General features: G+C 35.8%; 1 protein-coding gene across 3 annotated transcripts in view; it reads right to left on the reverse strand.

Moving 5' to 3' along the window:
• Nucleotides 1-563: 563 nt before the first annotated feature.
• CNTN5 (contactin 5) overlaps nucleotides 564-22226 on the reverse strand; it is a 670764-nt gene continuing 649101 nt past the window's right edge. For all 3 annotated transcript variants that reach the window (XM_040544184.1, XM_040544185.1, XM_040544186.1), the window contains 5 exons: nucleotides 13954-14063; nucleotides 4142-4328; nucleotides 3583-3695; nucleotides 2361-2529; nucleotides 564-937 (listed from right to left, as the gene is read on the reverse strand). In XM_040544184.1, the coding sequence (XP_040400118.1) occupies nucleotides 834-937; nucleotides 2361-2529; nucleotides 3583-3695; nucleotides 4142-4328; nucleotides 13954-14063 (683 nt within the window). In that variant the 3' untranslated portion in view covers nucleotides 564-833. The remainder of the gene's footprint in view (nucleotides 938-2360; nucleotides 2530-3582; nucleotides 3696-4141; nucleotides 4329-13953; nucleotides 14064-22226) is intronic.

Consider the following 22226-nt stretch of genomic DNA (forward strand, 5'->3'; position numbering starts at 1 on the left):
TTCTCTATATCATGTTTAAATGCCCAGTGGAGATTTCATTGTCATACACATTAGGAATAGACTTTTTATTTCATATTGAAAGTAAATATTTGAATCTTTTGACATTAAATCATGCAACATTTGATGAAAAACAATAGTATTTGTTTCCTTTAAATTTTGTGTTTAATTATGATCAGGTTACCTAGAAATAAAACAAATGGCTTCTTTTCTCCTCCATTTTGTCACTTTTTAAGTGTGCTGTCTAGTATTTTACTGACTTTTTTTTTCTAATTTAATATATATTATATATGTTAAGAATAATTTCTTTGTACTTTTGCAATGGGATACATATTTTAAATATATTCTTGCTGTCTTGTCAATAGGAACAGCCAGCTGTAGGGGATGCAAGAAATATTAGACAAAGCTGTATCAAACTTTGTTCTCTAGGTAAAAAAGTTTATTTTTTTTTTCTAATCCAAACAGATGTACTGTACTAGACACCACTGTTTAAACAACTAGTGATACATGACTGGGGTTACCAAAATTGAACATATTAAAAAAGTAAAGTACATTTGACAGAAATTGCGTTTGCTTACAAAAGTTTATTACATACAATCTGCATATTTTTGGGCCAAGAAGAGTCCCCTCCCCAGAGGATTTTTACAAAAACTGAAGAGAAAAAAAAACCTGATGAATTTTTGACTGTCTTCAACATTCCTCTAAGTGCACCACAGGTATTTCTATGGGTCTTTAAGCATTAGCTTGGCTCTCCTGTTGATCCATGGACATAAAACTCCATTCCTTGGTGTCATCAAGCTAAAGCAAACAAATAACAACAACAAAGTCTGCAGTCTTCACCATGAAGTTGAAGGAACCATCAGTGCCAAAAGTAATGTTACGGAGGACGAGGAAGTAGAGAACACATGTAAGGTGGTTTGAGCACTCGTTACTTTACCTCCTAAAATAAAAAGCAAAGTAACTAAAAAAGAAACAATGCAAACAATTCTCAGAACATTTAGGTACTAAATTTTGGCTAAAATTTTTATCCTTTACTGCTCAGCAAAAGCCTAATTTTGGGCAAGGCATTAGCTTGAGAGAACTGCAATCCCAGGTTAGGATCCCTACACAGACATAAAGAAATTGGGGATTTTATGATGATATCTACAGAAACTCACATTCTGAATCCTCATATTCAGTCTGTAAATAAATAGGAAATTCCAAAAGGGTAGGTGAGTTTTATGCCTTAATCCTCATAAAGAATTAGGCTGCAGAAAGTGCACAATCATAAATGTTCTTCCTGGAAGAAAGAGTGAAATCTAATCCTTTATCTTGATGTTTGTCCAGGTCTTTTGCCCTATAGTCTAGTGACCTTTTAGATCATAGCACAGTGCCTTAGTTAGAGTTGAAATTTTAGGTCTAGATTGAAGTTTCAAGCCTATACCTTTTGTACAGTACTCTGTATGGACTAACAAGCAATATTTAGTACATTTTTAAGGTGTTATTAAAAAATTAGAATTAATATACCTTGTTTTCTTTGGCAACAGACAATATAATTATTTTTATCTTTCCCACTAATCCTTAGATCTCTTTCTTAACTGTGTAACATTGTTACTTGAAATTCTTTTAACATATTGCTTTAACCGAGGAAATAGAAGCTAGCCATCATCAGTTACTGCATGATTAAATTAATACTGTAATAAAGTCATATCTAATCAAGGCAGTGGAACCTAAGAAAAACACAGCTTATTTTAACATGGGCACACACACAGGATTCAGCTACCTAAATGCAGATACCTGATGCTGTTTTAGGTGTATTAGATGTTACACCTCCAGCTGGTGGTCCAGAGTGATGTGTGTGTCCTTTAAGTTCTGGATCATACCAACCAGTTCTGTGCAAATGTTTGTGATATCTTAAAACATCTCAAATGCTTTTATATGCCCATGTAAAAATATTTAAATTCTGTCTGCCTGGAAGGTTAGCTGAATTGCTGTCTAGTCACCACTATTGGTCTGTATGGATTACATCACATCTTAGCTCACTATAATGGAATTTGAGACATCTAGGGCATGTGTAGATATCCAGGGCTCAATTAGGTTTCCAGAAGTTACCCTATACAGGCAGAGGTTTCTTGTAAATCCTGTGAGTTGTTCATCAGCCCCATATAGATGCATCAGATACTCTTGAGAATCTCAAATGGCATTAGATATCTATGTCACGACATAGAAACTAAATGTTCCAGTTAATGATTTTGTCTAATAGCTAGAGAAATGTGAGAACCTTTTTTTTTTTTTTTTTTTTTTTTCAGATAGAGAGTAATAGAGTTACTAATTTTTGCGCATTACTGTAATGGCCACTCTTCCACATATAAGTGTAGCCTTACCTGCAAAAGATGGAACTCTGATCTGGGGACTAGTGGTCCCGTCACCTCCTTCACTGACTGCACAGACCTCAATAATGTAGACACCAACATCAGGAAGAAGTACCACTGCAGAAGTTTTCTGTGTTTCTATAACTTGACTGTTGCTCTGTCCTTCTTGCCTAAATAATACCTATGGTCAAAAAAGTAGATGGTGGTTATAGTGACCATGCAAGCTATGTACCAGATATTTTGTGCAGATAACACAGCCACTGAAATGTTAGCTGTTTCATGCTTTCATTAAGGACTTCTGTATGTGACAATTTCTGGATGTGACATTTGAACAGTCACCTGCTTTTACATCTCCCTTCCCTATCCCCCTCCTCCCATCCCAAATGGCTTCAAAACAGTAGCAGCAAAGTATATTGGCAATTAATGAATGTGAAAAGACATTGAATAGGATCCAAGCAAGTAGTCAGTCTATGTTCTTTCAGAATCTCAATGATCCTGATAAAGTTTAAAGCAGTTTCTGGCTTAGTTTAAATCAATTTACGTGTCCTTGGTGATATTTTCTGTTGTATCAGAGAGAACATCAGATCATAGTCTAGAGAGAAATGATCATATGTATGCTTCAAGACACCCATAAAAACCTCACTAAGAATACAAAAAACATTTTATTTTGATTTAAAAGATTGAGGTGAATTCCACTGCTTTTCATGATTTGTTATTTAAGAGTTAATCTGGATTTTGCTTTTTAGAACTTCAAAACTTTAAATGCCAGATATTACCACCACCAATTGTTGAAAATCACCAGCATAATTAAAAAACAAACAAACAAACCTAAGTATTTGTGTTTTTCCGCTCCATAAAAATATTAATTTTAAAGTCATTGTAAGATGTCTCATTCTTCTTCATTTCTTTAAATCTTACTGTAAACATAGTCAAATTGAAGCGTTAGTAGGAATTTCATTGCAGGCTGGTCTTATTAATAGCCACTTCTGAGCCATATATGCTGAACTGATCTCCTCAGATTGAGCTTGCTCAGTCTATAATCACTAGCTGAAAGTCACAACACAGAAAATATTTGCACATTTCATTTTTATTTATTGCATTTTCTGGTGAAATCTTAGTGCAGATAATCTATACAGCATACTTACACAGGAAAACAGCAAAGAGAAAAAAAGCAAACAGGAAAGAGGAGTAGTCGTTTGGAAGAGAGTAAGGTGTGTGAAGGGGAGTCACTGACCTTGTATCCCATTACATCAGATTCATTAGCTAGAGGTCTAACTGGCTCCCACCCAAGAGAAACTTGAGGGCCATCCTGTATCCACATAATATTACTTGGTGCTTGACTGGGAGCTGGGGAAAAAAATAACAGCATGTACATAAATATATTTGTAGATAGTTCCTTTAAAATCACCTTTAAAATCAAAAGTATGTCAATCTTTTAATAAATTTACAACTACATGTGTTAGCAGGCTTCCAACTCTAGGTAGAGATTTTTTTTTTTCCCCCACTAGAATTGTGGTGGGTTGATGCAACCCAACCTATAGACTTTACAGAACTTATGAACTTGAATGGTTTTATCTCAATTTTCTTTGTCAAAAATGCCTTACTTTCTAGGAAAATAATATTTGTTATGAATGCAAAATAATAAGAATTCACATGTATGTATCAAAGCAAAGCCATGAATCAAAACTATATATAATTCCTGATTACTGTATGATCTTATTAAAGGGACATCAAAGAGGGCAGAGTTTGCTCCTTGACTTCTCATTTTGAGCAAAGTTACTGAGATCACTTACGTGATTTCTTGGTTGTTACACGCACAGCGATGCTAGGTGGTCCATACCCAGCAGCATTGTATGCCCTCACGGTTAGGTGATATAATGTATTTCCTTCTAACCCTGTCAGGAGGACAGATGATTCATTTCCCTCAGTTTTGACCTTTCCTGCTGCTTCTTCCTGCTCCATGTCCTTCCAGTAACCAACCTGCAAATGAGTGATCAAAGGAAGGATTAATATAGGTGTTTTGGAAGCTCTACCTTTACAAGCTATCCTGTGGTAAGTTTCTTTGCCAGTCTTGCCTGTTGTGTGATCATCAGGCCCTGGTAAACACATGGGAACTGTAGTCTAATCTCAGATCCAAAAAATGCTCAGTCCTACAAAATGGTGAGAATTGGAATATCATAGTATTACCTAAAGAATATGTAATTGCTGTGTACTGGCATGAGAAGATGTGACTTACAAGACCAACGAGTAGAGGATGAGTTCTGGCAGGAAGTCAAAAGTATTTCAGAGAATTCAAGGTGAGCTCAGCCACTTGTAGGTGACCAGAAATATCTACCTTCACCTGGAAAGTTCTGACCACATCAGTTAAAAAGTGGCATGAGTAATATTCACTTCCTGGCCCTGTACTGCTCAGAGGCAAAAGGTTTCTTATCAGTGCAATGAATAGGAAATGACAGAATAACTACGGAAATCTTGCATTGATCTGAAAAATCTTGTCTGATGAAAAAGAAGGAAGTGGATTCTGTTTTAGTTCTTGGATATAAACAAGTTTCCTGTGAATGTAATTTTGATAGTATGTGTCTGCCCTTTCTTTTCAGACATAGCAAACCTAAATGATATTTGGTGTTTAGTCCATATTTCTTGCATCTGTGCTGAATTTATCATGAAATATATTACATGAAAAGAAGTTATAGTGCTGAGCTAAGAATTTGACTAGTCTCTTTCTGCAGACAACAAATATTTTCAGGGTATAACTGGGGGGAAAAAAAAAAAAAAAGCAAAGCAGTACTGTCTCTCACTAATGTTTCTAGGTGACCTACTCAAGAAAGGTATTTCTCATATTGCACTACTCTCCCTAATGGAAGATGTCACTAATATGCCATTGAAACAGCTGTATTCAGCTTTCTGTTTTTCATCATGAGATCTACTTGCATTTATTCCACATTTTCACCTTTTCGATGAAGTTGGTTACTTCATAATAAGTTATTCATGTTATATCTGTATAACTTTTCCTCTGAGAAAAAGGTCATGGGCAATACAGCACTCTTGAGAATGTATCCCAAAAAATGGTGAACTAAAAACACCAAGGAATTCATAGGCAAATAAGACCAATGAGTACAATGCTGGCCTTTTATAGGCCTGCCATTAAAGAAAAATATATCTAGAAAGATCTGGCTGCAAATTTTTACATTTGAATTCATATCTTCACTTAAGTAAAGTGGCTCTGTTACCTTTGATGGAGGGTGTATCTGTTTGAGCCAACTAAAAATCAACTCCTTTAATTGTCAACTTCATGTACCTGTTGTATTAATTCTTAGCTGAATTACAGATCAGATAGCAATTCTAGCTGTATTCACAAGTTCTTTAAATATGATTCACTGAGGTATTTCACTATCTGAATGCTTGACTAATACTGTTGGTATCTGGAGTAACATCTATTGACATCCTTCTTGGAGGGAAAAAAAGAATAAACAATCACTCATTCACATGGTAGGAATGAACCTCTAACTGCTAGGCAGTGGGATTAATCCATTTTACTTCTAACACATATTTACAGACTTGACACTACAGGTTGAGAGTGACATAGTATTAATCAGTATATGAATGGATAGTGAGAGTGAGTACATCCTGGAGACCCTAACATCCAGTTAGTCAATTCAGCTGAGGATCCAACAGAGAAATGGTCAGAAAGGAAAAGTGACTTGCCCAAGTTTACACAGGTGGACAGTGGCAGGTGTGGAAATGTAACAAGTAATGAAATCATTATTCTAATAAAGCCAAAATTAGAAGTATCTCAGTAGCTCTTGCTGTGGTAGCTTATTCACATAATAATTAACATAATATTCACTTGGGCCTCATATCCCAAGTGAATGTAATGTACAAGACAGTAGAGAGCCCCCAGGTTTTGCATTGAAGCTTTTTTTGTTGTTGTTGTTAAAACATTATTTTCCAAATAGTGACACTCTCCAGCACTGCTTATATGGCATTAAAACTAGTTGTATTTTGACATGTTAAGTCTGCAAAAATAGCTACTTCAGATGCACTACATGACAAAAGCATTGCCCCTTGGCAAAGGGGTTTTCTTTGGGGAATGATTATATTGTATTAATGAGCAAAATCATGAAATGCAATTTGGCAATGCTTCTATTTCAGTTTCTTCCTTACTTCAAAGCCTTAAATGTTTGGTTCCTGCTTTTAAAATTCTCCTTAAAGTTTTGCCAGGTGAGTTTGGACTTTGATCTCAAAATATGCTTCTCTCTTTAACTCTTCATGTACACATCCATTTATTGATGGCTAAAAGAACTAAGGGAAAAAGTGATTACAAAAAAAAACAAACCAAAACAAAAAACCTAATGATTGTTGACTAAGACTGGCTAAGGCAGGGCAGTTTACGTTGATTTATACGGAGGTGAAGATACTGCTGATCTTTAAAAGTGATGCACGATTCATAAAACAGGTTTGTTTATTTATACCTATATGTGCATTTAAAAAAAAAACAACAACTTGTTATTTTCTGCAGCCTGAATTTGTACCTGTGAAAGGGGATTTACCGCTCTCAGAACAGGTTTCCATTAATGCTACATTTGAATATTGATATAACATAAAGCATAAATCATGAAAGATTAGCCTGTTTTAAAAAATTAAAGAAAAAAAAAGAAGAAAAAAAAACACATTTGGTCTGTTTAATACATTATTGTTTTTAAGGTTTTAAAATTTTGCTGTACTTTATGTTGTTTTTCATGTAGAAAAAGATTAGCAAATGTTTATGTCTGGTTCCCAGAAACCCAGCTCTTCATGCTGGAGAGAAAACAATAATGATTAAACAACTGACTAGAGAAGATGCAGGAACACACAGTCTTCTGTTTTGTCCTGATCATTGATTAAACAATTTTTAAAAGTAAACTAACATATTAAAAATTCTTTTATCTTATGACTTTTGAACCTGTAATACTTGCAGACAACTTCCTTAAAGTTTTAGGTTTAAAGGTATCTAAAATAATATTACTTTTTTCCCCCAATTGGTTTCTAAGGTGAGCATAATGCCATTTTGTTATAAATTCATTTAACCTAACTGCAGGCCATCTTCTCTAAATTTAGCAAGGAGTTACTGTCTAGACACTTTTTCTGTTGACCAGAGAATTAAAGCTCCAAATTAGGCATTTCAAATAAGAACCTGAAGTAGGTAAGATGAATAGGAGTGTTTGCTGCAGGCTGGACAAGACACACAAACTTTTCTGGTCTCTCTGACTATTTATCAACACCAACAGTACCGCTGTAATTGAAAATGAACTTGAAGAAATCTCAGAATACAGAAAATGCTAAGGGAGAAGGAAAGAAAAGTGAACTGAAAGAACTGCTGATAGCCCTGGGGAAAAAAAAGAAAAAAGAAAAAAAAGAAAAAAAAAAAAGAAAAAAGCCATGATTAACATTGCATAAAACCAGTTTTTATTATCATTAGCAGAAAACCTATTAGCTCCTTCAACTGGCACACTGTGCAGTCATGTATGTTAGCACCAGTACAAAAGCAACGGTAGAACCAAGCACTTAGGACAGAAGTAACGCTTTTTGTATCATCTGTTGCTGCTTTTTTGTATCACTTCAAAATATTGATGTGATTGTCCTTCAGAACAAGATGATGAGTTCCTGCAAAAAGTTCAGTCAATCTCAGTTGCTTCCCTCTCACCTAAATGTTTGCTGACTGAAAAGGGGAAAGAAAACACTGTTCATTACTCCTAGGTTCTGGGGTCTTCTCTGGAGTAGCTGGCATCCTCCTTCTCTTTTTTCAGGTATTCTCTTCTCCCACATATTCCTGCATACACATAGGATGAAGATCAATTTCGTACCTCAACCTCGAGGGGTATTATCAAATATCTAGTTATATTTTTTTATGAAAAAGCAATACTTTTTAGGTTTCTGATGTTTGGTAATAGAAAACAAGCAGTTTTGTAGAAAAGTATTCAAGATACAGACATTATAAAGAGAATGTCTCTCTTGAGATCCTCATGAGAAATCTGGAGTGTGATCCATACATTAAGGACTGGAAAAACAGTTGGACTGCTGTGACAAATGTTGATAGTCTTCAGGATTTTAGATTGGTTTGAATCTGCATATGAGTAACTTTGAATGCTAAATTGACTTATGTTTAAAAATATTCATTTGTTTATTGCATGTTTGGGAAAATTCATTCATTCAGAAAGCAAAGTCTGATAAATTGATATTCAGCCTGATGAAACACTAATTCCTCTTTTTTTCTGTCTTGCTTTACTAGCCTCTGGTAGAAGCGTTCATGTATCCTTTCTAAATAACCTTGAGAAATACTTCAGTAAATTTAGAAAAAGATTTCAGTACCATGTAGATGCAATTTTCTGTTCCATCGTAAAAACAGACAAATAATATCTAAGGAACAGCAAAAACTCCTGGATATTTCTCTTTGAAAAGAAAATATGATGTAAACGTTATTATATGAAGTAATCCTCCCTGAAAACGATGTTCAAGATTTTCTTTCTTTTTCTTTCTTTCTTTCTTTCTTTCTTTCTTTCTTTCTTTCTTTCTTTCTTTCTTTCTTTCTTTCTTCCTCCCTCCCTCCCTCCCTCCCTCCCTCCCTCCCTCCCTTTCTTCTTTCCTTTCTTTCTTTCTTTCTTTCTTTTTCTTTCTTTCTTTCTTTCTTTCTTTCTTTCTTTCTTTCTTTCTTTCTTTCTTTCCTTCCTTCTTTCTTTCTTTCTTTCTTTCTCTTCCTTCCTCCCTCCCTCCCTCCCTCCCTCCCTTTCTTTTCTTTTTCTTTCTTTCTTTCTTTCTTTCTTTCTTTCTTTCTTTCTTTCTTTCTTTCTTTCTTTCTTTTTCTTTTTCTTCCTTCCTTCCTTCTTTTTCTTTTCTTTTCTTTTCTTTTCTTTTCTTTTCTTTTCTTTTCTTTTCTTTTCTTTTCTTTTCTTTTCTTTTCTTTTCTTTTCTTTTCTTTTCTTTTCTTTTCATTGTTTCAAGTTAATCTGTTGATTAGTTTAGTCAAGCTCCTACCTCTCAGGGGAATTCCAAAGGCAAAGACATGAGCTTTGTGATCTATACTTAAGTATTAGCTGGAAAAGAATGAAGAAAATAAAAAATATCTGTTCTTCCAGCTAGTAATTCTTTCCCTTTTCTTTCCCTACTCTCAGTGAGTGACAAAGAAAATAATGCCTGAGGCTGAAATAGATTTTATAACCTTCAGGTTATGGATTCTAAACAATAAGTATTAACCACACACTGTATTTTTCTACCATTCTGACAAAGTTTTCAAGCTACTTCTACTTTATCAGAGTGTAGCTGACACATATTTAGTAAGGTCGGGTGGACAGCTGACAAATCTGTACCAAAGTCAGGAATAATATGTGCTTTGGAAGATGTAAATGAGTACAGAAAACCTTGCATAAAACTCATGTGACATAACACTGCCTTTCAGGGATGACAATGTGCAATTGGACAAGTTACTTTGCCTTTCATTACTCCTTAGTACAAAGTGCAAACAGGACTGGAGTGAAACTGGGTCACTGTGAACTTGTCTGTATGTAGTTAATATTCTGTCACTTTTGTTGATTAGAGCCCAAGCATTCAAATGCTAGGGAACACTCCCCCCCTTCCATAATACTGTTGCTAAAAGGCCAGGAGATTTGATGAGCGGGTAGGTGGTTGTCACAGCTGTGGTGACCACAGGCAAAATACAAATTGAAACATGAAAATAGAATGGTGAGTCAGATTATTTTGCATAAGGCTCAACAACATTTGAACTGAACATTTTACTTGTGGTCCACAACAATTCTACATTGGAAGATAATTGTTAAGAAAAGAGAAATCATTCATCTTTTTTTTTTTTTTTTTTTTTTTTTCCCCAAAGTCACTGGATTTTTGTACATTCATTACTTGCTATTTATGGATTAGTGGAGCACTATAGGCTGTGTTCAGTGCTGTACTACATATGATAAAAATTTCAAAATCAGCTTTTAAATTAAATTAGTGTTTATAGAAGCTGAACAAAATGAATCATAATGGAAAGCAAAAAATTGACCATATATATATATATATATTTTTTTTTTTTGAGGGTTTAGCTACAATGTCCCACTGTACAGGATCCCACTGTACAGGATCCCAGTGTCCCACTGTACAGGATGAGTTTTGCACTGAGGGAATGGTTTAAAGAGATGCTGTGAGTATGTTAGCAAAATTAGACTTATAGTGTGGACTTAGAATTCCTAAGTGGATAGTCTAATGTACTGACTGATCCTTTCAGTTATCATATCCTTTTTGAGGATATCCTTCCCCAAAACAGAACTGAACACTCAAGCAATATCATCCTTGGGTTGCGTTCTGTCCTGCTGGATCATGCAGGGGAGTAACATTTATTCTTCTGTTTATTGAGTAAGGGTTTTCTGTAAAGGGTTTTCTGTTTTTGAGTAAGGATTTCTGGGAATGAGGACAAAAAAGAGCAAACACTACTCCCTTAAATATTCTTCTGTCAGAAAGTGAGCAAAGAAATTCTGGCTAAGTGAACAAAGAGAGAAAAGTTAAAAAAAAATCCTGCAAATAAAAGCAACAGCCTCAGAAGACTCTAATTCCCTCATGGAGATAAGTAGACAGAAGCAGCAACATATTTTTAGTTTCATTTTTGTGTTCTGTCAATTGCAGATCCTTTCCTTGAAATATTTACTCTGTAATCTTCATGATAGAATCCTAAAATTGGTATACAGTACAGTGAAGAGCCAAATTATTAATAAAGTTCAATGTTAATGACTGCTATATCAATAATAATTTCCAAATTAATTCCTAAGAAGTCCATGAGAGAAGCAGCAATTAAGTGCTACAGTTGGCATCAGAGTATGCTGCGGTCTGCAGGTCTAAGTGCTTTCCAGGACAGGAAGACCACTTCTGGTATGAAGAGTCCACTGTTTGTCACAGCCATCTAACATTAAGATGCATCTTTAGAGCTAAGAGAACTGCTTTGTGGCACGTAGGTAAAAATAAAATACATTAAAGTTATGAAAAAATAAATTTCTAGAGAAATCATTTTCACTTGAAAAAGAAAATCTATGTTTTTATTTTAAAATGATGTAAGACAAAGCTAATAGAACATTTTGAGAATCTATGTGATCAATGGAATGAGAATAAGAGTGAAAATTGTAGGTGCAATTTAAAAGACATCAAGATGTGTGAGAGGGAGTAACAAAAAAGCCATCTTTTTGAAGAGAAAAAGACAGCACAGTGAGTAAGTTATTTCAGAGGATAAAAGACTGGCCTGGAAATTGAAGACTGAGGTTAGTAGCAAGTGGAACACTTCAGTGTGGAGAGGGACAACACTTCCAAAGTGAATATCATCTCTATTGGATATAATTTTGTTCTCTCTTGTATATAACACTCCTAAAGGTAAATGGTTAGGTATCAGTTTTGCTGCTTGAAGCGAGCCATGTGCAAAGGGGTAAAAATATGTTTAACATAAGGGAACAGTCGGGCTAAAGTACAATGAGAGAGAACTGACAGAGAGTTTGCAGAGTTCAGCATGGAGATGTGTATGGGAAGGAGACAGACAAGTGAGAGACCCAGATGAGTGAGTGGGTTCTGTGGTCACAGCCTGCACAGACTGGACTGTGGAGCAATACAGGAGTAGCTAAGTACCAAGAAGCTACAGCAAATCGGGTAGAAAAAAAAGTAAACTAACTGTGTCTAAAGCGTGGGGTAAACGTGCTGTCCTGGACATGGCCATCCAGCCAAAGGCTGTGCTGGAGAGTGTGGTGGCTCTGGTGGAGCACCTGTTTTTCCTCCCAAAGGCCATTGGTGATGGCTGCCAGACCCCAACACTTGCCTGGACATGCTGCTGAGGAGACACTGTGTGCTAGTAGGTCACAGGACACAAACGTATCTCAGAGGACTGTTAAAACTGAAGTGCAGAGAGCAGACTGCAGAGGAGGCTGTGGGTGAGCATGGGCTTTGCTGCCAGGACTCTCTTTTTATCAGTGCAGGTCTCAGGTGGATGAGGGTGGCACTATAACACTGCGCCAAAGAAGTTTTGTGAGAACTAAATATAATAGTCCTGGGGTGATCTAGTCCTGGGGTGATCTAAGCATTTGGATCATGGCTTACAGGAAGAGGACTCAAAGAGTCATTGTAGAGGATGCAAGAGATAAGTCCTTATTACTAAAGAAAACCCAAGGGCATGCCTTATTTTAAAATATTCTATTTGAATTGCTTGAATTTGAATTCATGCCTAATCTGGATCAAGGAAATCAAATTAAGCAGGTACTTGGCTAATCTGCTGAAGTGAGGGCCATGTTAAGGCATAAAAGTCTCAGAAGCAATCTTTTTTTTTTTTTTTTTCTTTCCAGTTTTAAACACCCTTTATGCAGGCTGAAAGTACAAATACAGGCCTTAAGTTATTTTTCTACAGAAACTTTGAACTGGGAACATCATTTACATATGAACATAAGTCAGAGATGAATCTTAGTCAATAATGGATCTATCTTGCTTTTACCAAACATTAATAACAAGAGCACATGAAGGGTGTAAAAAATTATAACTTAGAGTTTTTCTTGATAATAATTTTTAAGGACTTCCTGGAGGTAAATATAATTTTCTTCAAGTTTAAAAAAAAATTCTTCACAGGAGTTGAGTTTAGGGTGCTATATGAAATACTGGCAACTTATACTAGAAAATATTCAAGATGCATATTCTTTGATATTAATAATATTAATCATTGATATTACTTATGTTGATTTCTATCCTGTAACTTATTTTTGGATTCATCTTATTTGTCTTCAGGTATTTGTAGCATTGGTATCTGCCTCAGATCTACCTGTTTCCCCTCTTTTCTTTGTTACTGCAGACAAGCAGGAAAGAGCCAGCACTCTCAGAATAACTGAAGCAGGTTAAATAACCTGAAATGCCAAATCGGTAAATTGAGTCTAGCTGAGTTATACCTTGAGCAGCAGCACAGCCTGAACCTCAAGGTCAGGATGGGTCATGGTGTCCCCAAAAGATAGGTTTAGTTCCTGGAGGTTTGGATCTTAAACTGGATTTGATGCTACAACTGGATCTAAAAGTGCAAGAAGGTCCATTGGCTGTGCTGGTTCCATGTCCCTGCTCACGAAGGGCTGTCTCTAAGCAGAGCTTTGTCTGTGGACAGCGCTGCTACTGCTTCCTCTCCTGACATCCAACCTTTTATGGTCTGCCCAGCAGATGTCCCCCAGCCACTGCTGGATGAGAGCACATGGATGGAAGAGGCTATTTCTTTTCTGTATGTTGGTTGCTCTCAGTAAATAACAAGTTTGAACTGGTCGCTTCGAGCTGGAAACAGTCAATACCTAATCTTCCCCAGCCTGTGAAAGAGGCATGCTGGGTCACTTGCAGTTCTTTCAGTTTTTTTTTGAACTGTCAAAAAGATGGTATAAGAAGTGGTGTTGAACATGTTTCAAGCACTAATAAATAAAAGATGTGCCAGTGCTACAGCTCTGACCGTTGTTCTACAGCTAGTTGTATGTATGCTAAAATGAGTATAATTTCTATTGAAGTTTCACTACTCCACATTTTAACAGAACGCAACACTAGCAAAAGCAACAAGACTTCTCATTATGATATTCTGTGTTCATACCTCAAATCCCTGTGGTCTTCCTAGACTTTCTTTAATATGTTTCCACGCAACAAGAATCTCTGATACAGACAAACTCGTAGCTTTGACATCAATAGGAGCAGCAGTGGGTTCTGTATTAAGAAAAATTGAAACAATAAACCTCTACTGTAACAACTTGTATTTATCAAAAACACTCCATCTGAAACTGTCATTTACTTCCTTTATTCTACCTTAATACTCACAGGAAGGTATGACACTTATAGGTAACATGAAAAACTGAAAAAGATGAAGAGATTATTATTGTTGTACTTCTTTATTTGTGTCATGCTACATCAATATCTTATCGCTGATGACAGGCACAGCAAACTGTGACAGAATCTCTTATGATTTTTTTTTGAAAATCTTTTATATTAGTAAATGACTCTCCCTCCCTCTCCCTCCTTCCCCCCACCCCACATACACCTTTCATACCCCTTGATCATCTTAACTTCAGAAGTAAATGGAGCGTTCATTCTCTTCCTGGCTTTTTAGTGCCTTTTTGTCAGCTCAGAATGAATGATACCTAACTAGGGTGCTCAGTCAATCCTGCTCTGGGGCTATATCAAGAAAGAAGCAATACCCAGAGCTGCAGTGAAATGTTCAGTAAAAGATCTTTTAAAGGCTGTGTTATCATGTCCTTGAAGTCACAAGCACCATTGTTTGGGGCATTACTCTCAGCTGTGAAGCAATTACAATTTAGACCTAAGATGCATCCTTTTCTAAAGAAGGCATTAAGACCTAGATATGTACCTCTCATTACCTGTATTGTTAGTGTTGGTCCTATGACTGTGTTTGTATCTCCATGCTACTCATAGGACACTCTGCAGTCCCAGTCTCCTGATGGAGACCAGACCAGAGGACCTATAGCCCAGGGTTGCCCTCCCACTGAGGTGGGCGTCCTTGGATGCAGCTGGGGAATGGCCAGGGTGCACATCAGAGGGTTAGGGCTGCCCAATAGTGTTGCCACAGGCAAGTTTTACTTTGTATTTTGATATCAGTGAACGCTTTATAGAGGTCCAGCTTCCTTCAATGATTGGAAAGTTGTTGGGGTAAATGTAGAGAGGATATGCCAAGGTAGGTCGCTGAACCATAGCACAAATTTATATCCCCATTTAGTGCACTGGGAATGGAGGATCCAAAAAATGTCACATATCAAACTAAGACCTGAGTTAAGGAAATATTTTGGATCCTCCACTTTATTGCCTAAATATTACTGAAAGTTTGCTTAAGATAAGATGTAGGGACAAAGCTTGAACACAGACAGCAAAGCACACAGTGACTTCATTTATCCACCGTTCTGGTGTAGCTTACTTGCTCAGCAAAAAGATGGATTCACTTTCCCCTGCAGTAGCAGAGTCTGTAATTTATTCCTTGGCCTAATGTTCCTCGTTACATTTCTAATGCATTAATCTACTTTTGAAGGACAGGCAGAGGTCCTGGCATTTATGTTATGGGGAGGCACATCAAAGAACTTTCTAAAAAATGTGTTTTGGGGGCTCATTTAATGGTGTTACAGGAAAGGAATTTCACCATGGAACAGCCTGAGTTAAAATTACACATTTTTCCAGTGATCAAACTGCTTTACTAAGATGTTTAATATCAGTCTTGACTCATTAGCTACCCTCCTTTCTCTGATCATGTTGCTGGGATTGTTCTGCCATTGCTGCCCTATACCTTTTCTCTGACATGGCTTGTACAGATTTTTCATCTTTTTTTGATGTCAGATTTTTAATGTTTGCAGCTCTTTTTCATCTCCTTCTTTATTTACATTTAGAGAAAAGAAGCATTTCTGCTGTGATGCAAAATGGTATTCTCCAACAATGAGAATTACTAATTTACATGGAACTTTTCAGGTAAAAAAAGAATAATAGTAATAACAAAAAACAACAAAAAAAGAATAAGTGAAATGATCCTCTGAATTCAATACTGAAAGAATTGTGCTATGAAGAAATATATTCCTCATAATATGATTTTCTGTTCCATAGCTACGCCCTGCATTCTATTTTATGTACTACTAAGATTTGTGTGGCAAAAGCTATTTTCTAGTTTTTGTATTATTGAAGCAATTACCTTGTTGTCAGAAAAGATTGCAGTGGGATAAATAATTTGTGATGTACACAAAATGTTGGTTGGCAGCTTTTACACTTTCTATAAATGTAGAAACCATTTCCTCTTCATCGCATTCACTAGAGGTGGTTTATGTATTCTTTAGAATAGAAACACGGAGCATTTCCTGATATTTTTTGAAATTGTTTTCAACAAATGGAGTAGAAATAGTTTTGTTTGTTTGTTTGTTTGTTTTTAATGTCAAGAAAATGTATTTCTTACATATCCAGAAATTATTCACTATATTACATTTATGAATAGGTTATTATGACTGTCTGAAAGTTTATGGAGATGAAATAATGTTTTTTATGGATTCAGATAGGATGAGGACCATATAATTTCTGGTGATATGATACATTCTGTGGTTCAGTCCAATGTCATGCTTTATTCTGTGTGTCTAAAACTAATGATAAGTTTTACAGGTTCATTAGGTTTTTCCATAATGGTCACTGATGTTTTAATCATATTCTGTTCTTAATATCTTGTCATCATGCTAAATCTATTAGTAAATGTATTGGTATCTTCCTGAGATCATGTTGATAGAAAAAAAAAAAAAAAGGCAAACATCTTTAATGGTCCCTGTAATACTTCCTAGTCAAATTAAAGATGCAGTGTGGTAACTTCTCAGAAAGCTGTGTGAAGTGTCCACAAAACATTGTCTTTCTGTGTGCCATAGTCATACTGTAAGGAAATATGTTCAATCTGCAGGGCTTTGGGATGACCATAATAAAACAGAGCAAAGAATTACACTGATTGCAATGATCTGACATTCAAAGAGAGAATCCTGAATTTTCATACTGGCAGATAGGAGAAAGAAGAATTAGTTACCAGCTCTCCTTGTGTTTTCTCTGTTTCCCACCAGAAACTGGTCTATTTTTTCTGAAATATTTATCCTTAAAGATTTTCATGTGATCTAACTTAAACAAGTCCAAGGAACTCTTTATTAAATGTAATTACATTTAATTCTGTTTTAATCCTTTTATGGAATGAAGCCTTAGTCGGACTCCTTGTCCAATCACAGAATATATATTTGCTTCTCATTTTGACTCCAAGAAAGATTTTTACACACTTCCCTAAATTCAGAATCTGAGCTCTCATTTTAAGCTATGAGCATCAGCCTGGGTAATTGCATTATTAGCCCAGGCAGTTCCACATAGTTATGGTTTTAGGTCTTCCAAGGAGCTGTGACTGAGTTGATTCCCTTCTGTGGAAAAACAAAACAAAACAAAACAACAACAACAAAACACCACAAAAGAGATCTATCAAAAGGAAAATGACAAGGAGGAGGCCCTCTTGTGTTATCCTGTAGGTAAAGAATGTGGAATTATTTGCTATCTTGCTGGAAACAGCCACAGGATCTTCCAAATCAGGGCATCTCCAGCTTTCATTCCTGAGAAAAGCTAAGAGATGTTATGCTCAGCTCCACCCCTCAGACTGATGGAAGTGTGTCCATGTTTGGGGGACTCCACCAGATCTGTGATGGCATCGTTGCCTGCAGGGTAACACTGCATCCAGCATCTTGTGCTACAAAGGGAAAAAAATGTCATCAGAAGAGGAAACACAAGCCCAGATACTTGAGTTTAAAAAGCTGATTTCCAAAACACCAAAAATCAAATGAACTGATCATTCCATGGACAGACCCCTGGACTTTTTCTCAAGTCTTTCTATGTCCAACTTCTCTCTGACAAATGTCTTTGCAGAAGACTTTAAAGGAGGGACAAACCACAAGGGCCAGGAAATGAGCTAGCAGTGAAGCAGTGATCAGGCCTGCAGTGCTGAGCTCTGCCCAAGCCCTCCTTTGTTTACTAGTGTAGAAGTATCCTTACTTGTCAGGCAAAGCTTCTGAAGCCCATTCCTTCGTGGCTTTCCTTTCTCCATGGAATAGCCTGGCTTTATCATGCAGTAAAATGTCCACAGCCCGTAAAGAGGGGATATACCTATAGCATTACTTGTACATCTGACTTCTCAAGGGAGCTATTGGCATTAATCAAAGGAATGCTTAATAAACTCTTACATATCAGGGTTGTGACTTCATTCTTTAAAAATTCAGTGAAGACAGCTCTAGCTGAATTTTTAGAGGATCTAATCCAGATGGATCAGCTGGCAGAAGCAGGAAATAATCCACTGTAGTTTACAGCTAATATGACGATTTATTAATTTTCAGATTCACCTAAACTCCAAGGAGCTCAGCTTTAGCTGTGAAATGATCTACAGGACTTCGGTTCATGAGTGTAAGATTTTAATCAGAGAAGTGGAGTATTTAAAAGAGTGTAATTACATATTCTTTCTCCTAAATGAAAAGGAAAGGGTAATTTATTTATGTATTTAAATAAGGGGTTAGGATGAATAGCAAGGGGAGATGGACCTAACAAGAGCAATCCTTCAGTCTGCAATGTCTTGTTCAATGTCATATCAACCACTATCTGGCCTGATGCAAAACTCATTCAAGTTATGAAGGAACAAAACTGCAAGGGCTCTTATATGGCCATTTGTCTTTCAGATAACTGAGAAGTTTGGTTCTCTATTGGCTTAGTGAATTAGTGCAAATCCATACAAAGCAAGAACAAAATTTTGTGCTGTATCATTGCATCTCATATATATTACAGAAGTGCATCTGGGGTCCCTCAGGAGGTTTTAAACAAGCACAGCAAGACTCAGAGTCTTCAGGCTTTATCTGGTACTGCTCAGGTCTCTCTTTTTCATATCTAGAAGTTTTTAGTAATATTCACTATCAAAATTATAAAACTTTAATTTTTATGAAGATAATTTCTGAAGGAGAAAGGTACTGAAACTAAGTGAATGAATTATGTATTTCCCTATGTGGCAACCATGTTAAAAACACCTTTATAGAAGACCTAATTCATCCTGAAACCAGTTGTGTTCCCTCTTTCTCCCAGAAACCTATTTCTATGTCCTTGTATATTTTCACCAATTTCTTCACTACATATTTTCTAATTCCTATTTATTCCTGTGCTGATAGGCTAAATCTATACTCTTAAGCTAACCAGAGACGGAGAAAGGTACCAGCTTGAGCATGGACATACAGTTTTCTCTAGTGGTAAGTTGTTTGCATGGTCAGTGGTGAAGTATTAACTCTGGCCAATAGCACCGTCTAGAAAATATGCCCACCTAGGGACGGTTCCTGGGAGGTATTTAAATGCAGGAATAGTGTGCTGGGGGTGGCAGTGTTCAAGTATATTGTGAACCCTTTTTGGTCAGTTGGCTTCAGGCATAAAGAATGTCTGGCATGTTTAGGTTGCTAAAAAGGATGTACCATTATTGTCCTTTATGTTTAAAAGCTCTTCACTATGCCTAATATTTTTCCCAAAATTCAAGACAGCATCCCAACTCAGCCTTTTTTACTTGGACAAGCAAAAGAAGCTCTCTAGTTTCTACTCATTTCCCAGTTATCCTGGTAACCCTTTGAACTTGTACCATCCTGAGTTCTTAGTTGAGTGTAAGCAACAAGAACAAGATTTTAGCAAAATGTTGTGATAGTTTTATCAGAATTGTGCCCAGATATGAATTAAAGCATATGTGCCTTTCTTTAGTACAGGTTCCAACCATTAGGACCCCATTTTGTTGGAAAGGCTTGTTACTATGCTTGTTGCATACATTTGCATGTCATTTGTGTTCCTTTTACTTGTGTTCTCTAATTCACATTTTTCTCCGTATTGTTCAGATCATTTTCTGTGTTGACAGGGCATCACAAAGTTGTAGTAACAGCATTATATTAACCATACTCTTCTGTTAGCATTATGAATATACATTATATATATGCATTATATATGATATAAGACTGATCTTTAAGAAATTCTGTCAGTAGCTTTCTAACACAATATTTTCCTTTCAAGTACCTTTGTCTATCATTGCTTCTTATCCAGTTTCATACTCTATTTACAGCTTTTGTATCATCTTGTGTCTTCTTCAGCCTAGTTAAAGAACTATTTCACTCCATATGAATGCTTGTATTGAAATCCAAAGTCTGAAATCTGCTAGCCTTTATCAAGTAAATTAATTTTTTTTTCAAATTAATGCATCATGTATGTTTCACAAAAATCTTATTTATTTATTTATTTATTTATTTTATATTGTATACAATTTTCTATTTAGAGTAGAATCATAGACTCATATAATCATTAAGGTTGGAAAAGACCTTCAAGATCACCTGGTCCAATCGTCACCGTACTACCAATGTCACCCACTAACCCATGTCCCTAAGCACCAGGTCCAACCTTTCCTTGAACACCCCCAGGGATGGTGACTCCACCACTTCCCGGGGCAACCTGTTCCCATGCCTGACTACTCTTACATCCACATCTTTAATTACTCTTTCTTCTTGATTTGATTTGAAGCTTACAGTATATTGTAGTTGTGCTTTTGTAAGTGTGCTGATAAAGGTATATTTTTTGCATTTATGTAGAAATATTTTTTCTTGATAAAAAAATATTTTTGCCATCTTTTCATTAGTTTGGGTTAGAAATGTTCTTACCCCAAAGCCTTGAGCCTATTAAAGGGGCTAACTTTCACCATCAATGGCAGTCATTAATAGAAAAACAGATTAAATTTAATCGCTGGTACTGTTCAATGGTAAAGTCTGCATTGTTTGAATTGGAAATTTGAATTTCTGAGCAATTGGCAATACCAAAATTTTTCATTACAGAAGTAACAATTTACAGACTTCTACATTCTTGTTAGCTATCCTGCCTATATCATCTTATTTATGCAAAACTGATGTTACAGTACTTAAATATTTTTGTCCATTCCTTGATTATCTTAAATATCAACGTTATTTACCTCACATTTTTTTCCTGCTTTATATACTTTATTATTCTTTAAAATATTTTCTCACCTTACTTTTTGGCCCTACATGTGCCATTCTTATCCTTTTCATTACTTTAATTTGGGAATCATTTAGTTTGGAAAAGATCCTTAAGATCATCAAGTCCATCAACTAATACTACCAAATTCACCACTATGTGGACTTGTATTCTGTCCAGGCATTATGTATGGTCTTTACGTATTATGAATATCCTGTAAATCCTCAGGTGTACTGTACTGCCCTAGAAATGTACCATTTTTTCCTTTATAAATGTCTGGTAGATTTTACACCTCTGACAAGGAAACATTCCAAAATTATTTAATTTCTAGTCTCAAATGTTATTTACATCTTCTTTAATAGCTTCTTGCTATTTAATGATAACTAGTTCCATTGTTATATGTTAATATCTTTTTTTTTTTTTTCTATAATGTTGTAATTATTCACCAGAACAAGACTATAGTAGCATTATTTCTTCTTGGTTCAGTCAGTACTGGATAAATAATCTGCTAATTATCACAGCCAGAAAAAGATCATTAGTGGTATTTACTATCCAAACTATGAGCTTCTAAATTCTGTCGTAAATAGCACTGTCCTGTAATATTTATCTAAAATTAGTAAGGTCTTTCTCAGAATCCAAATTTATCATGGCCATCAGCAACCTTTAGTTCAACTTCCAGTATATTTAATTGCCATTTTCAGAAATTGCAGAATCACTTTACGTGGAACTCAAAGAATGCTTTTTGGAATGCTTTACCAAGAGACTGTTTTTGTATTTCTCAGTATGTTACCACATCATCATCATGCTATGACTATTTTACCTTTATTTTGTCTTTCCAATGCAGCTCATACTTTGTCTAGGCATGCTTGCTAAATTAATCCTACTTGATCATCAGTCTAGACAAAGGCCTTTTCTGTTTTCTTGCAATTGCACTTTTACACTTTTGTATTTCTTTCTATATTGCTATAGTTCTGATTTTCCCAGTTTTCCTCTTCCAGTTAATTAAAACCATGCGTAGAGATTGCATGTGCTTCCACTAATACTGAAAGCTTGTCTTAGCAGTCTTGGCCACAGTAGCCCCTCATTATTTAAGTATTAATCAAGAAAAATCTCCAAAGATAGTTGAAATGGTAGTACAACCAGTGTATAATGCCACTTGTGTTCATTGTTTATTTCTAATACCTTTTGCCTTTACTATTTTTATTCTCTGTGGATCCAAATTGTCTGTGCCTACACTGAAGTTCAGTACTTTGTTTCAGTATGGTCTAGCACAAATCTAGTGCTATTATTTTCCTGGCAGAAAGTACAGTCAGAGGGTTTCTCCCTGCA

Source organism: Cygnus olor, chromosome 1, assembly GCF_009769625.2.
Source record: "Cygnus olor isolate bCygOlo1 chromosome 1, bCygOlo1.pri.v2, whole genome shotgun sequence".
Taxonomy (NCBI): Eukaryota; Metazoa; Chordata; class Aves; order Anseriformes; family Anatidae; genus Cygnus; species Cygnus olor.